Genomic DNA, 13,770 nt, shown 5'->3' on the forward strand with positions numbered 1-13,770 from the left:
ATATTAACTACATAGCTAATGAACAATGAAACCTTCATTTTGTCTTTTGAAAATTAAGACATCTCTGTCCTTAATTACCTTCTAGAAGGTGCAATTTATGATTTCTAACAAATCTTTACAAATATGTAATAGTTTATTTCATATTTAAATACTGTAATACAAAGTGTTCTGTTTGTTAACTTTTCTGTCATATTGTTTTTATTTTCCTCCTGGGTAATGAATCATTTTTGCTTATATATCTGGAATTAGAGTACAGGTAGTATATTTTAAAATATATTTAGACCATCTTTTGGGGAATATTTTATGATAATATCAGTCATTAGGGAAGTGAAATAAGTCAGTCAAATACCATAGGATTTCATTTATATGTGGAATCTAAAAAAACAACGTAAACAAACAAAACAGACTCATAGGTACAGAGAATAGACCTATGGTTGCCAGAGTGGAGAGGGGTTGGAGGACTAGGTGAAAACTTTGAAGGTTTTGAGAAGTACAGATTGGTAGTTACAAATAGTCATGGGAATGTAAAGTACAACATAGGGAATATAGTCAATAATATCGTAATAACTGTGTATGGTACGAGGTAGGTACGGGAACACTTACTTAACTATGATTATCTAACTGCTATGCTGTACACCTGAAACTAATACAAAATAATATTGAATGTAAACCATAATTGAAAAAAATTAAAATAAAACACAAAGAAATAGATTATTAATATTCCTAGATGATCTCTTTGCCCCATCATTTTAAATAATTGTTCTTGTATAGTGAATCACATTCACAACCTAGGAAGATTGAAAGAGGCAGTTGTGATTTCCAAAGTTAAAATAATTTGTTTCATTGAAAAATCCCATCTTAGAAATACAGAAGATGTAATTTGATTCATTATGTGTGTCACTGTGTTCCAATTAAAATCTTATTAATGTTTAAACTTTAAACTTAGCTTACTATAGAAGCTATCATTAAAAACATAATCTTGCTTAAAGATGTCTTTCTTTTCTCCCAGAGATATCAATAAATAGGATGGAAATGCTTAGAAAAAAAGTAGAAACTTTGGTAGTCATATTTTATTCTGAGATCTCAAAGTACTGAATTAATGGCTTCTGACTTAAATAACAGTCTTATAGTGCTTGAAGTCATGAACCTCCACTTCTAAATATGCCTCACTTTGAAAGCCTTCAGCTAAAGGTTGAAGATTTCTTTGAGGCTCTCCTCCACTTAAAAATTCTTGCTCTACAGAAGAAAAAAATGAATTTTAGTTTAATTTCTTTGTGATAAAAAGATTGTGATTTCTTTCTTCAAAAACTTCTGTGTTCTTTAAGTAACCAAAGCCTATTGAACTATATAAACAAGTAGGAAGGATATGATCAATTTAGATTTTAAAACTCAGAGCATATGAATAGCCCTACCATTTCCCTCCTAAGAAAAATATCTTAAAATGGGGTCTTAGTCTTAGGGCATTCAAAGACTTTTACCAAATGACTATAAAAAATGATAATACTTCAGATTTGATAGTACCTTTTATATAATGCTTGCCAAAATCTTTATCACTATTAGCTCATTAATTTTCTTGTCATTCCTTTTAGGGAATAGATGTCAGGGTACTATTTCCATTCATTTAGTGATAGACCAATGTGACTTGGAGGTTTGAGAAGAATATGAGAGGTCCAAAAGATCCAGCACATTAGTCAGTTTACTGGAAAGGACATATGAAAAGTACCCAAAGCTTAATCAGTACATTTTTGGATCTGCTTAGATCCTTTTAAGTACTTAAAGGAGAAAAGCAGAATTTAACTCTCTAAGATAAATAATATTTCTTGATATAACCATTTATTGTATCCTTTGCAGGGTTGCTTTTACTCTTAATTTTAGTAAAAAAAAAAAAAGAAGAAGAAGAAGAAGAATTCTTGCCTTTTAACTTCTGGGGAAAATTTTTTCTTCCCTCTCCCAGATAAAGGAGCTATGTGCATATTGCCTGTGGCCATGTGCCTTGGAGTTGAATCAAAGTACCAGTAATTAGTTATTACAATTACCGTGCCTTTTGTAGTAGTTTAAATGATTTTTTTTCTGACAGCCTCTCAGAGAATCACACACTGTTGTATACAATGTAATAAAAATTTCATGATATTACTGTTTGTTTTTAAATCAACTTATTATTAATGAAAGTGTTCCTTATTTAAAATAAAAAAATGAAATTTCTCATGAGAATGGTAGGAGAAAAAATATTTTTTAAAAAATATCACTATAGCCTTTTATTAGCTTGCTTCCCTTTTTTATAGGTTTATCAGTGATAGTGTTAATTAGGTTATTAGTTCATCATAGAGAAAGATTTTCTTTGTAGGTACTATACTTCAGAAAAATAAAAGTCAAATTTGAAAATTTCCTACTTATTCTAGAGTCACAGTAATTACTTTTGTTTGTTGCTTATGCAGCATGGTCTAGAAAATTTCATAAAGCAGGCCAATCACAATTTTTTATTTTACATGTCAATAATTATATGATAACAGCTAACATTGATATTAATGAAATGTGAGAAATATGAATTAATACATTATTGATAAAACTGGTTAACTGTAAAATGTATTATTGGGTTCTTCTTGACTATAGAATTATTAAAATATTAAAAATGCAATATAGTTATGCTCATAGAGATATATTATTAACTCATGCACTTAAAAGCTGAAACTGTCCCTTTCTAGCCTCAATTTTGAAAAGGTTCTATGTAGAGATATGCACAGAGGAGGTAGTGTTTGACTTTGCCTTGAGTTTTAGGCCCGAGGAATAGCTTCATAGAAGAGGTCCTTCTTGGAACCAAGTCTTAAAAAACTAAAAGTAGTTGGCCATGGGACTACATTCAGGGTTGTGGAAACTTCATGGGCAAAGGTATAAACAAGCCGAGCATATTCAGAAACTGCAAGTAGGTTGATATGGTAGGGTGTAAGCAGGGAAGTACTGGGAAATAAGGAAATAACTGTCTGGTATATTGAAGTCTTTGGTCTTTAGTCTATAGGAAGTGGGGAGTCATTGGAAGATTTTAACAGGTCAGTGACATGATCAGATTTACATTTTAGAAATACTGTTTTGTGTAAGTGGCCAAATGTCTACCTCACCTACCACCTATAGGCTGATAATCTCCAAATTTATATCTCTATCTTTTCTCTGTTCCTCATCTTTTTTCTCTTCCCTTAGCTAATGTATCACCATCTGCCCTAGACGCATTTTGTACTACTGTTCTCTTAATTTTTAATTGCAACTGGTTATATCTAAAGGGACCAGCATAATATTGTACAAAGTAGGTGTAGATGAGCTTGGAACTTTTGTACTTAAGTTTGCTTCTATCTCATAGACACCTGCAGTTGGAGCAGATTTGGATAGAATGTAAAGAAATGTACCAGTGGGGTTGAGTTCTTTTCTTTTCATCTACCTTTTTCTAATCCTAGACTTTATTAGGCTCTTATCCCTGTAGCTTTTATTTATTCACTAGAGGCCCAGGGCACGAATCTGTGCACCAGTGGGGTCCCTTGGCCTTGTCTGCGGGATCGGGCCAAAACCAGCTCTCCAACATCCCCCAATGGTCCCAGATTGCGAGAGGGTGCAGGACAGGGCCAGGGACTCCACCAGTACATGATCAGGGCTGGGGAGAGATGCGGGAGGTTGGCCAGCCAGGGAGGGACCACAGGAGGGCTCCAGGGTGGGTCTGGCCCATCTTGCTCAGTCCCCATCAGCCTGACCCCAGCAGCAAGCTAACTTACTGATCGGAGCATGTGCCCCCTAGTGGTCAGTGCACATCACAGCGAGCAGTTGAGTGCCCTTAGCATATCATTAGCATATTACACTTTGATTGGTTGAACAGCTGACCAAGCACTTAGCATATTAGGTGTTTATTATATAGGATAAGTTTGAATAGTCAGTTGTAAATAGCATGTGTTTTATTAATAACTATAGTGTTTGATTTAAGGTAGAATTGTCCTAACAATCTGCAATACAATAAATGCACTAACAGGAGTCTGTTTTAGGTGTTTATACTTATGTGTTACCTTGTGAGGAGGTGATGTAACATTTTATAAGTAACTAGAGGCCTAGTGCACGAAATTCGTCTGCCAGCAGTCGGACATAATTAACACTGCTTACAGAGGCGGGAGAGGCTCCCATCACTGCCGCTGCACTCACCAGCTATGAGCCTCGCTCAGGGCTTCTGGCTGAGCGGTGTTCCCCATGTGGGGGTGCACTGACCACTGGGGGGCTGCTCCTGCATTGAGCGTCTTCCACCTGGTAGTCAGTGTGCATCATAGTGACCGATCATTCCGCCATTTGGTGAATTGGCATATTAGCCTTTTATTATATAGGACTAGAGGCCCATTGCATGAAATTTGTGCATGGGGGTGGTCCCCTCAGCCCAGCCTGCACCCTCTCCAATTTGGGACCCTTCAGGGGATGTCTGACTGCCAGTTTAGGCCCAATCCCACATCCCTTTCACAATCCGGGCCTAAACCGGCAGTCGGACATCTCTCTCACTATCCTGGACTGCTGGCTCCTAATCGCTTGCCTACCTGCCTGCCTGCTGGCCTGGTCACCCCTAACTGCCCCCCTGCCAGCCTGGTTGCCCCTAACTGCCGCCCCCCCCCCCCCCGCCAGCCAGGTCACCCCCAACTGCCACCCCCCGCTGGCACAGTTGCCCCTCACTACCACCTCTGCCAGCCTTATTGCCCCCAACTGCCCCCCCTGCCAGTCTAATTGCCCCTAACTGCCCCCCTGCTGTCCTGGTTGCCCCCAACTGCCCCCCCTGCTGGCCTGGTCTAACCTCACAGCCCTCCCACTGGCTTGGTCGCCCGATGTGGTCTGCTGTTCAGTCGTTTGGTCGTCCCTCACTAACTCCCTGCTGGCATGGTTGCCCCACTCAGCCTGCTTGTTCAGTCATTTGGTCGTCCCTCATTAATCCCCCTGCCGGCCTGGTCATAGGCAACCATCTTTGTGAGGGTGTGATGGTCAATTTGCATATCACCTCTTTATTATATAGGATAGGATGATGTTTAAGCAGCAGTAGTTAAGTAAAAGCATCATAACATTTGATACTTGTTTTTTAAAAATGTATGATATATTTATTAGAATATTAATTCTCATTTAAATGGCAGTGTGCTTGGGCCCTGAGATTGTAGTATAGAATGTGATTGCTTTTTGTTATTATGATAGAGGTTCCAAGGTGACAAAGGACCTGGGAAATATACCACACGATGTATAGTTCAAGGTATTGATTTTGTTAGTAAAGTATAGGGAGTTTATAAAAGAGCAAAGGTGAAAACCTACTGATTTTGTTTTACTAAGAACTGTAGAAGAAAATTATGGCTTTATAGGACTACCTAAAACTTTAGAGACACAAATGTGAAGTGCAATTTATTTTTTTCCCTTGCTTATTCACCTGCTTTTGACTTTGAACCATAATGGGCATGAACCTTCTGTCATTTAGATTTAGGCAGGGCTAGTGTCTAGGATTTTAGTACATAGGAAATGTACTAAATGTGGAGCTTCTTTAGTCTCTTTCAATAAGTCACTTCAAGACTACTGATGCTTTCTGTGCTTTTTGAATTGATGCTTTGAAGCTGAGTATTGGGGAAAATGATATTTGAACTTGGTGCCCAGGATGACTGATGTTTACCACACACTAAGGGGCAGTGCTGTTCACTGCAAACATTCCATCATTTATTACATAGAAATACATATCTTAGTATTTAAAAGTTGAAACTCGGGTGACTTTATAGTGAGTAAGATCATAATTAAAGGCGTGGAAAGCTAAGGCAGTAAAATTTGTTTAAGTAAATTTAAATTCTGTAGTTTTAAATGGGTTGGTAAATTGTGCTCACCACCTGTTTTTGTATGGCCTGCAAGCCAAGAATGATTTCTGTATTTTCAAATGGTTGAAAGAAAACCAAGAGAATACTATTTTGTGACATGTGAAAATAAATACAAAATTCAGATTTTAATATCTGTAAGTAAGATTTTATTGGAACACAGCCACACTCCATTTATATACTGTCTACTGCTGCTTTTTTCCTATATGGCAGAGCTGAATAGTTGTGACAGAGACCATGTGGTTACAAAGCTGAAAATATTTACTATCTGGCTCTTTTCAGAAAAGATGTGCTGACCTCTGTTTCAAATATTTTTTATTGATTTCAGAGAGGAAGGGTGAGGGAGAGAGAGACAGAAACATCAATGATGAGAATCATTGATTGGCTGCCTCCTGCATGCCCCACACTGGGGATTGAGTTTGCAACCCGGGCATGTGCCCTTACTAAATGAGGGGTGTTTGGGGGTTGTATTGGTGATAGTGATGGAAACATGATAGCTGCTTTGTAATATTTGAAATATTGTCATGCAGACGAGGGAATCAGCTTGTTTTCTATAACTATAAAATTAGATGTAGCCCGACCAGTGTGGCTCAATGGATTGAGCATCATCCCAAGCACCAAGAGGTCACCTGTTTGATTCCCTGTCAGGGAACATGCCTGGAATGCAAACAAGATTTCCTGTAGAGGGTGTGCAGGAGGCAGCTGATTGATGTTTCTCTCTCATCGATGTTTCTCTCTCTCCCTTTTCTTTTTTCTCTCAAGTCAATAAAATCATATTTAAAAAATTTCTACCTAGAACTGATTGTTGGAAACTGATTTAGCAAATTGTATTGTTGCATAGGGGACATTTTAAACTTGTCAAAAGGTGAAATAGAGAGCATTGGGAGGTAGAGAGGACCCTATCATTGGAAGAATTCAGACATGCTGGACAACTAATTAACAAGGGCCTAATAGGGATTCAAGCATCAACTTGAATGGTTTTTAAAGGCCCTTTCTAACCTTGAGAGTGTATAGTTTTATGAACTCTTACTATTGAGAATCTGTATCCAGGAAAGAATTCCAAGTACCAAAAAACACCTTTGATTATATAACTCCTCCAGCTCAAAAATCATCAATGAGATCCTTTTGTCAACTGAATTAAGTCAATTTTCTTAGTTATTTGTTCTTAGTTTCTAGTTGTTGTTTTTTTGTACTTTGATCCAAACTTAACCTTATTCATCCTTCTTACCCTGCACAGCATTTCCCTAGTTAGTTTTTACCAAACATTGTTCTAGGATATGCAAATAGATGATATGCAGGACAAGGGTTCTGTGTTCAAATAGATTTGGGAAATTCTGATACTGAATCCTTCCCTGAATGCTTCCAATCTACATTAGAATGTGAAATACCCAGAGAAATCCTGCCATGAAGAAATTTGTTTAACCTTTTTAAAATCCAGCATTTCCACATATGCGTGAACACAAAGTACTTTCTTCTTTTGCCACAGTTATTAACATTGCAGAACAGTCTTCCATTTGTCACTTTCCTGTTGTATTTATTGGTTTAACATCTCCTCTCTTCCTCTCATATGCTATTTTTCTCCTTGCAACTTCATTCCTAAATTCAGCATGGGGAAATGATGAGAGAAAGAGATAAGTAGACTATAGAGCTGTAGAAACCACTCCCTGTATCCCCGGGAAAATGGGAAGATAAAGAGTTATAAAAATGTAGTAAAATATATAAATGAAAGGATAATCATATACGATGAAAGTGCTTTTGACATCATGAAATTTCTCATAGTCATTTAAAAAGTACAACACCCTTTTATTGGTAATCTGGCCTTTCTCCATGTAATTTCTGGTTTTAGCTAGTGATCTATTTATGATACCATCTGTTTAGTTAGGTAGTCTTTAAGTGTGTGAATAAAAAATGGGGTTGGGTCCTGGCCAGTGTGGCTCAATTGGTTGGGTGTTGTCCAATGTGCCAAAAGGTTGCTGATTCCATTCCTGGTCAGCGCACATGCATGGGGTTGCAGGCTCAATCCTCGGTAGGGGGCATATAGGAGGCAGCTAATTGATGTTTCTCTCTCCTTCTCTCACATTGATATTTCTCTCTCCTTCTCCCTTCCTCTCTTTCTAAAAAAATTAAAAATATGAAGTTGGTATATCTAGAGAAAGTGACAGTAACTATGCTAGTAAAGCAACATTCATCTTTTCCCATTCCTTGGTGCGTTTATCTAGTGAGTTAGGTTATTTTTCTGTTTGGAGTAGTTAGTGACAAGTTAAAAGGAATGAAGGTAAGAAATTATATAGTCTATATATAATCACTTTTATATATACTACTTCTCTGCATATGAGACTGTGTCAAAAGTATTATTTTTTTTCCTGAATCACACATATAAACCATGAATATGTATCCAAAGATATCTGCAGTCACAGACAACTATTACTTACTGAGAATGATAATAGCCAGAGGGTATAGCTTAATGATTCAAGAATGAGATTCAAATAAAGATTCCATCTAGTCTCCCTAGAAACCAACAATCAAATCTCATCAGGGTCAACTTAGCCCTTTCTATAATAGATAAATTGAATAACATGCTGTTTAATTTGTATGTGTGTTATTGAATGAAGCTATGGAGAGTATTTGGTCTGCATATTAAAGATACCAGTATTGTTTTGGTAAGTAAGGAAAATTTCAGTGTTACTTTTCCTAAATTATTTAACCTTGGGTAATTGAATATGTACAAGAGACTTGAATGTACCAGTGTTTTGTAAGGTTATTTATAACAGTTAAACAATAACTTGTCAATGAGGAATTTTTCTGTCTAGACTATCTTTGGTTTTCTGCTTCCTTTTGGGCTTGAATTTTAGAGTAAAAAATGCTTGGATAGTTGATAATATTTTTGTTATGTAACATTTTCTATGTTGTATGCCATCTTTCTGGCTTTTATTTAGACAGATAAAACTGTCTTCAAAAAACCATTTTCCATTCCTTAAAAATGTTACAGATTACCAAATACCTAAAAGTTCATTGCAGAAAACTTGGAAAATACAGACTAGTATAAAGAAGAAAATATGTTACCATTGGTCCCACTCTCAGAGATACCTGCTGTTAACCATTATTAATATTGTAGATAATTTCTCAGCTATATCTCTGTATATATGTATATAAGATGCATTTGTGTATTCCCAAATTACCAAAAATTTAGTCCCCAGCATTTTCCTGCTAAAATAACACTGCTGTAAACATTCTTTTACAGTAAATCTTTATATATAGGTGTCCCAAAATCCACGCAAGATTTGCAATTGAATTGAATTGAAAATCTTGCGTGAGTTTTGGGACACCCTATATATTTCTTATTTCCTTACATTAAGTTTCTAGGAGTGGAATTGTTAGTTAAAAATACGACATTTTTAAGATGCTTTATTGATATTCCCAAATTGCTTTCTAGAAAGGTAATGTGTTAGTCTGCAGGTGGTTTAAATTTCTCACTGTTTTGGAGACTGGAAGTCCAAGACCAGGTGCTAGCAGGGTCGGTTTCTGGTGAGACCTTTATCCCTGACTTGTAGATCGCACCTTCTCATTGTGTTCTCTCATGGTCCTTTCTTTGTTGGAGTGTAAAGCGAGAGAGATCTCTGGGCATCACTTTCTCTTTTTGTAAAAACACAAGTCCTCATCTTTATGACCTCCTTTAACTAGCCTTAATTACCTCCTATGGGTCCTACCTCCAGTCACAATATGGAGGTGCTAATTTCAACATATGAATTTTGAGAGTTCACAATTCAGTTCATAACACTGGCATCTCATCATCAGTGAATTATAGAGTTCCCATTTCACCATCTGACTGCTGACACTGGATACACATACCACGTACATATGTACATACATATTGCAAATTTAATAAAGACGATATTGTTTTACTTTGCATTTCTTTGATCATTAGTTTTAGTGAAAAATCAAAAATATTTGGACATTTTAATTTTTAGGAGTTTTCTATTGTATTTTGACCATATTTTTGGTTGGAGTTTTAATTGTCCATAAACATTTTCATTTGAACATTTAGCTATTTTGTATTTTATCAGGCATTTTTGCTTATACAGAAAAGGAATCATATTTTAAAATATTACTTATTTTTTAATATTAAACTATTATTTACGTTTAAAATACAGCAAAGTATACAGGATTAACATATGAATGTCTATATTTTTTTAATATATTTTATTGATTTTTTACAGAGAAGAAGGGAGAGGGCTAGAGAGTTAGAAACATCGATGAGAGAGATGGATCAGCTGCCTCCTGCACGCCCCCCACTGGGGATGTGCCCGTAACCAGGGTTCATGCCCTTGATCGGAATCGAACCCGGGACCCTTGAGTCTGCAGGCCGACGCTCTATCCACTGAGCCAAACCGGTTCGGCTGAATGTCTATATTAATGAATCATATGTTTGGTACTCACCATACATTCATAAAAACTGTTTATAGTCAGATGCATTGATTTGCTGGCAGTGAAATATAGGTAGTGGCAAAGTGAATGCAGAATCTTTTCAGCTATTGTTTGCTCCAAATTAACAAATACAGCAGTGTTTCCTGAGATGTGTTCCTCAGAACTCTGATCCCACAAGATGTTCTGTGAGAAGAGAGTTCTGTTGGTTGAATAGCTTTGGGAACTACTTGCATCCTACATCTCTCACCTAGTGGCTGACAGTGCTCATCAGAAACTTGACCTCTATGAGGAGCCCTGTACGACAGCAATCTGTTTCAGTTTTGTAAACTGACTACTCGCAAAACTTATTCTGGCAATAAAATATTCCCCTTTTTGTTTATGTGATTTTAGCTTTTTATTTAGAAATATTTATAGATTCACAGGAAGTTGTAAAGAAACGTACAGGAGGTCCCATGCACCCTTCACCTAGGCTTCCCAAATTGATATGAGACCATCTTGCATAACTATAGTAAAATGTCATGACCAGGGAATTGACATTAGTACAATCCACAGTGCTTATTCAGATTTCATCAGTTATACATGGCTCTTGTGTGTGTGTGCTCACGCATGTGAATGTAGATCAGTGAAATTTTTATCACATGTAGATTCATGTAACCAGCACCACTGTAAGACTTCCTCATGCTAGCTTTTTATAGCCACTCCCACTATCCCCCTTTCCATAGCACCTGGAAACCATTGATATGTTCTCTATTTCTAAACTGTCATTTCAAGAATGTTATATATTCTTTGCTCTCTTCCTGAACAATAAAAAAATTCTCTAAAAAATGTTATATAAGTGGAATATGTATGTAACCTTTTGAGGTCGACTTTTTTCATTCAGAATAATTCTCTTGAGGTTCATCTAGATTGTTGTATGTACCAAGACTTACTTCCTTTCCATTGTTGAGTAGTATTTCATGGTACAAATGCACCAAAGTTTTTTGTGTGGTTTTTTTTTGCCCATTTACCCATTGAATGACATTTACCTCTTCCCCATATTTTTGGTGGAATGTATTAATATCCTGTATAGGTATTGTGCTGAAGAATACTAACTTTAGAAATCTGTACCACAGAAATGATACAGCTAAAGAATTATCACTAATGAGTATTCCTGGGTTACAGAAATTTAAAATCATTAACTGTTTGGTTTAGGAGTTCCAGAGACGCTGTAATACTCTGATTTCATTGATTGAGAAAGAAAATATGGAAATTGAGGAAAGAGAGAGAGCAGAAAAGAAGAAACGCACAACTAAAACTCCAATGGTAAAATTTTCAGCATTTTCCTAATTTTTAGGTAGATCCCATTTTTTTTTTACATAATTAAAATGCCTATATTATGTTTAATGCCATAGTGATACCAATTATAAAAACTGGTTTTATGAATTGCTAATTTGTTTTTGATAGAAAAAGAATTACACTGCAACTACTGTTTATTATTTGTTTATAGACCATATGGTTAGGAACTCCCTACCTAGTAACAGGGCTCTATTTTAAAAAATTCTTCATGACTTTAAGCAAAAATATAATGCGAGTAAAATCCTTCAAATTGAGACTAGAGTTGTTGGTGGGAGTTGGAGGGAGGGGTTATGGGATGGGGCTGAAATTGAAACAGGGAGTTCTGATTTGATCAAATAAATTTACTTTGAGCAGATAGTAAAGCTTTACTTGGTTTACTTGCTAATAAATTAACTTGAATAATAAGATGACTTGATTTTAATCCAGTCAGGTTGCCTTGTATAGTTACAATTTAAAATAGTCTTAAATGGGTCATGTTATTTGAGTGTGGTTATGTAAACTACCATATTTCAGCAAGCCTGGATCCTTTCTACTCTAAGGCACAGCATTATTTTGTGTACCACTGAGAAAAACTGTTGCCAAGTAACCATAACTTGTCACCAATTGTAAGATGCATCCTGATTTCAGAGATGCTAACGTGGGAAAGAAATGTGCATCATAAAACACATGAAATGTGGTATTTTAATATCTTATATAGTTTTTATAAATAATACACTCATAAATAACATTTTGCCCAGAAAACTTTCAGTATTAAGTAGTTAACATAAGAGTACATTCATAGTAACATGTGTAACTAGTCACTTGCTGACTATTTTTTATGCGTATTTTATGTCTTTTTTTTTAAAGAAACATATTTGAAGGTTATTTTACATTGGGTTATATAGTTTGTTGGGCTATTTAGAACATTAATTGTGAGTATAACATTTAAGTGAATATTCATGTTAAAATTTTTTTTAATGCATTTACATCCTAGATTTAACATTGTTGGGCCATTTAAAAATATCCATATTGGAGCAGAACATTAAATCTGTTTCCATTTTAGTCACAGAAAAGAAAAGCAGAGTCAGCTACTGAGAGCTCTGGAAAGAAGGATGTCAAGAAGGTGAAATCCTAAAGCCTAGAAATAAAGTTTTAAATGGGAAACTGCTATTTTCTTGTTCCCATCTTCAAATGCTAATTGCCAGTTCCAGTGTATTCATGGTACTCTAAGAAAAATCTTTTTCATTTTGATTTCTTGCATATTTTATATATTTTACAATGCTTTCTACTTGAAATGTGTAGCTTTATATTTTATGCATTCTAGTATTCTGTGTACTGTATTTCGTGCATTTCATGTCTTCATCAAATCCTCTCAGTCCTTGTTCTTTTGAAGCTTGTGCTGAGGTTTTAGCTTTTCTATGTTTTATATGCCGCTGCTTTGAAAGAAAACCTAGATTCTATAGCTGTATTATTGTTGTTTCATACTTTAAATTTATATGGCTGTGGAAAAAAGAATTAAAATGATTTGAGGAGAAAGACTTTTTCACTTCTTTGTTGCTTTCTTTTCTATTGAGTATGGGATTGTTGTATTACTGCATACTGTGATTAGCATAAGTGTTTCTTTGAGGTCATCTAAATATTTTTTCCTAAAGGAATCAAGGGTGAGAACAGAAAAATATTAAAAAGCTAATATTTGATACTGTGCTTGCTGTCAGTATGAATCACATTTAAATTATTCTCTAAATATTCAAGTGGGAAAATATAATAAAGAAATGTCTATACGAAATTTAATTATTTCCTGTTTTTTTGTGCAGTACAAAATATTTGTGCTTACTGAATTGTATTGCTCACTACTATGTATTTGGTTGAAAGTTAAAGCTTTGCTTGCTGACTTGTGTGCGATTTTATGTCCAGTAGAGCCAGTTCAGAGGATTAAGGGTTTTACATGCAGATTTATTAACGACTAAGTTAAGAGTGTGAAATAAGCCCTATGTATGCAGGAGAAGGGGGCTGTCTTCTATAGGAATACAATTATGTTCAGATAACAATCTCAAAGTGTCAGAAGTTTTACACACCAAGAGTTTATTTCTTGCTCATATCACAGTCCCATTGCTGGGGAGAGAGATATGAGAATGGGAGGGGATCTGCTCCACATAGTCACTCTACTGTTTTGTAGCTGCAC

The 13,770-nt window shown here is 35.7% G+C and overlaps 1 protein-coding gene across 9 annotated transcripts in view; it reads left to right on the forward strand.

Moving 5' to 3' along the window:
- Positions 1-13,379, forward strand: part of SMARCA1 (SWI/SNF related, matrix associated, actin dependent regulator of chromatin, subfamily a, member 1) — an 86,237-nt gene extending 72,858 nt beyond the window's left edge. For 5 of the 9 annotated variants that reach the window (XM_059680328.1, XM_059680335.1, XM_059680336.1 and 2 more), the window contains 2 exons: positions 11,466-11,576; positions 12,652-13,379. In XM_059680328.1, coding sequence (XP_059536311.1) covers positions 11,466-11,576; positions 12,652-12,723 — 183 coding nt within the window. In that variant the 3' untranslated portion in view covers positions 12,724-13,379. Of the gene's footprint in view, positions 1-11,465; positions 11,608-12,582 lie in introns of all 9 variants that reach the window. The other 4 variants (XM_059680330.1, XM_059680333.1, XM_059680331.1 and 1 more) reach the window with 3 other exon arrangements.
- Positions 13,380-13,770: the final 391 nt, after the last annotated feature.

This window comes from Myotis daubentonii, chromosome X (genome assembly GCF_963259705.1).
Source record: "Myotis daubentonii chromosome X, mMyoDau2.1, whole genome shotgun sequence".
In the NCBI taxonomy this organism is placed as follows: domain Eukaryota; kingdom Metazoa; phylum Chordata; class Mammalia; order Chiroptera; family Vespertilionidae; genus Myotis; species Myotis daubentonii.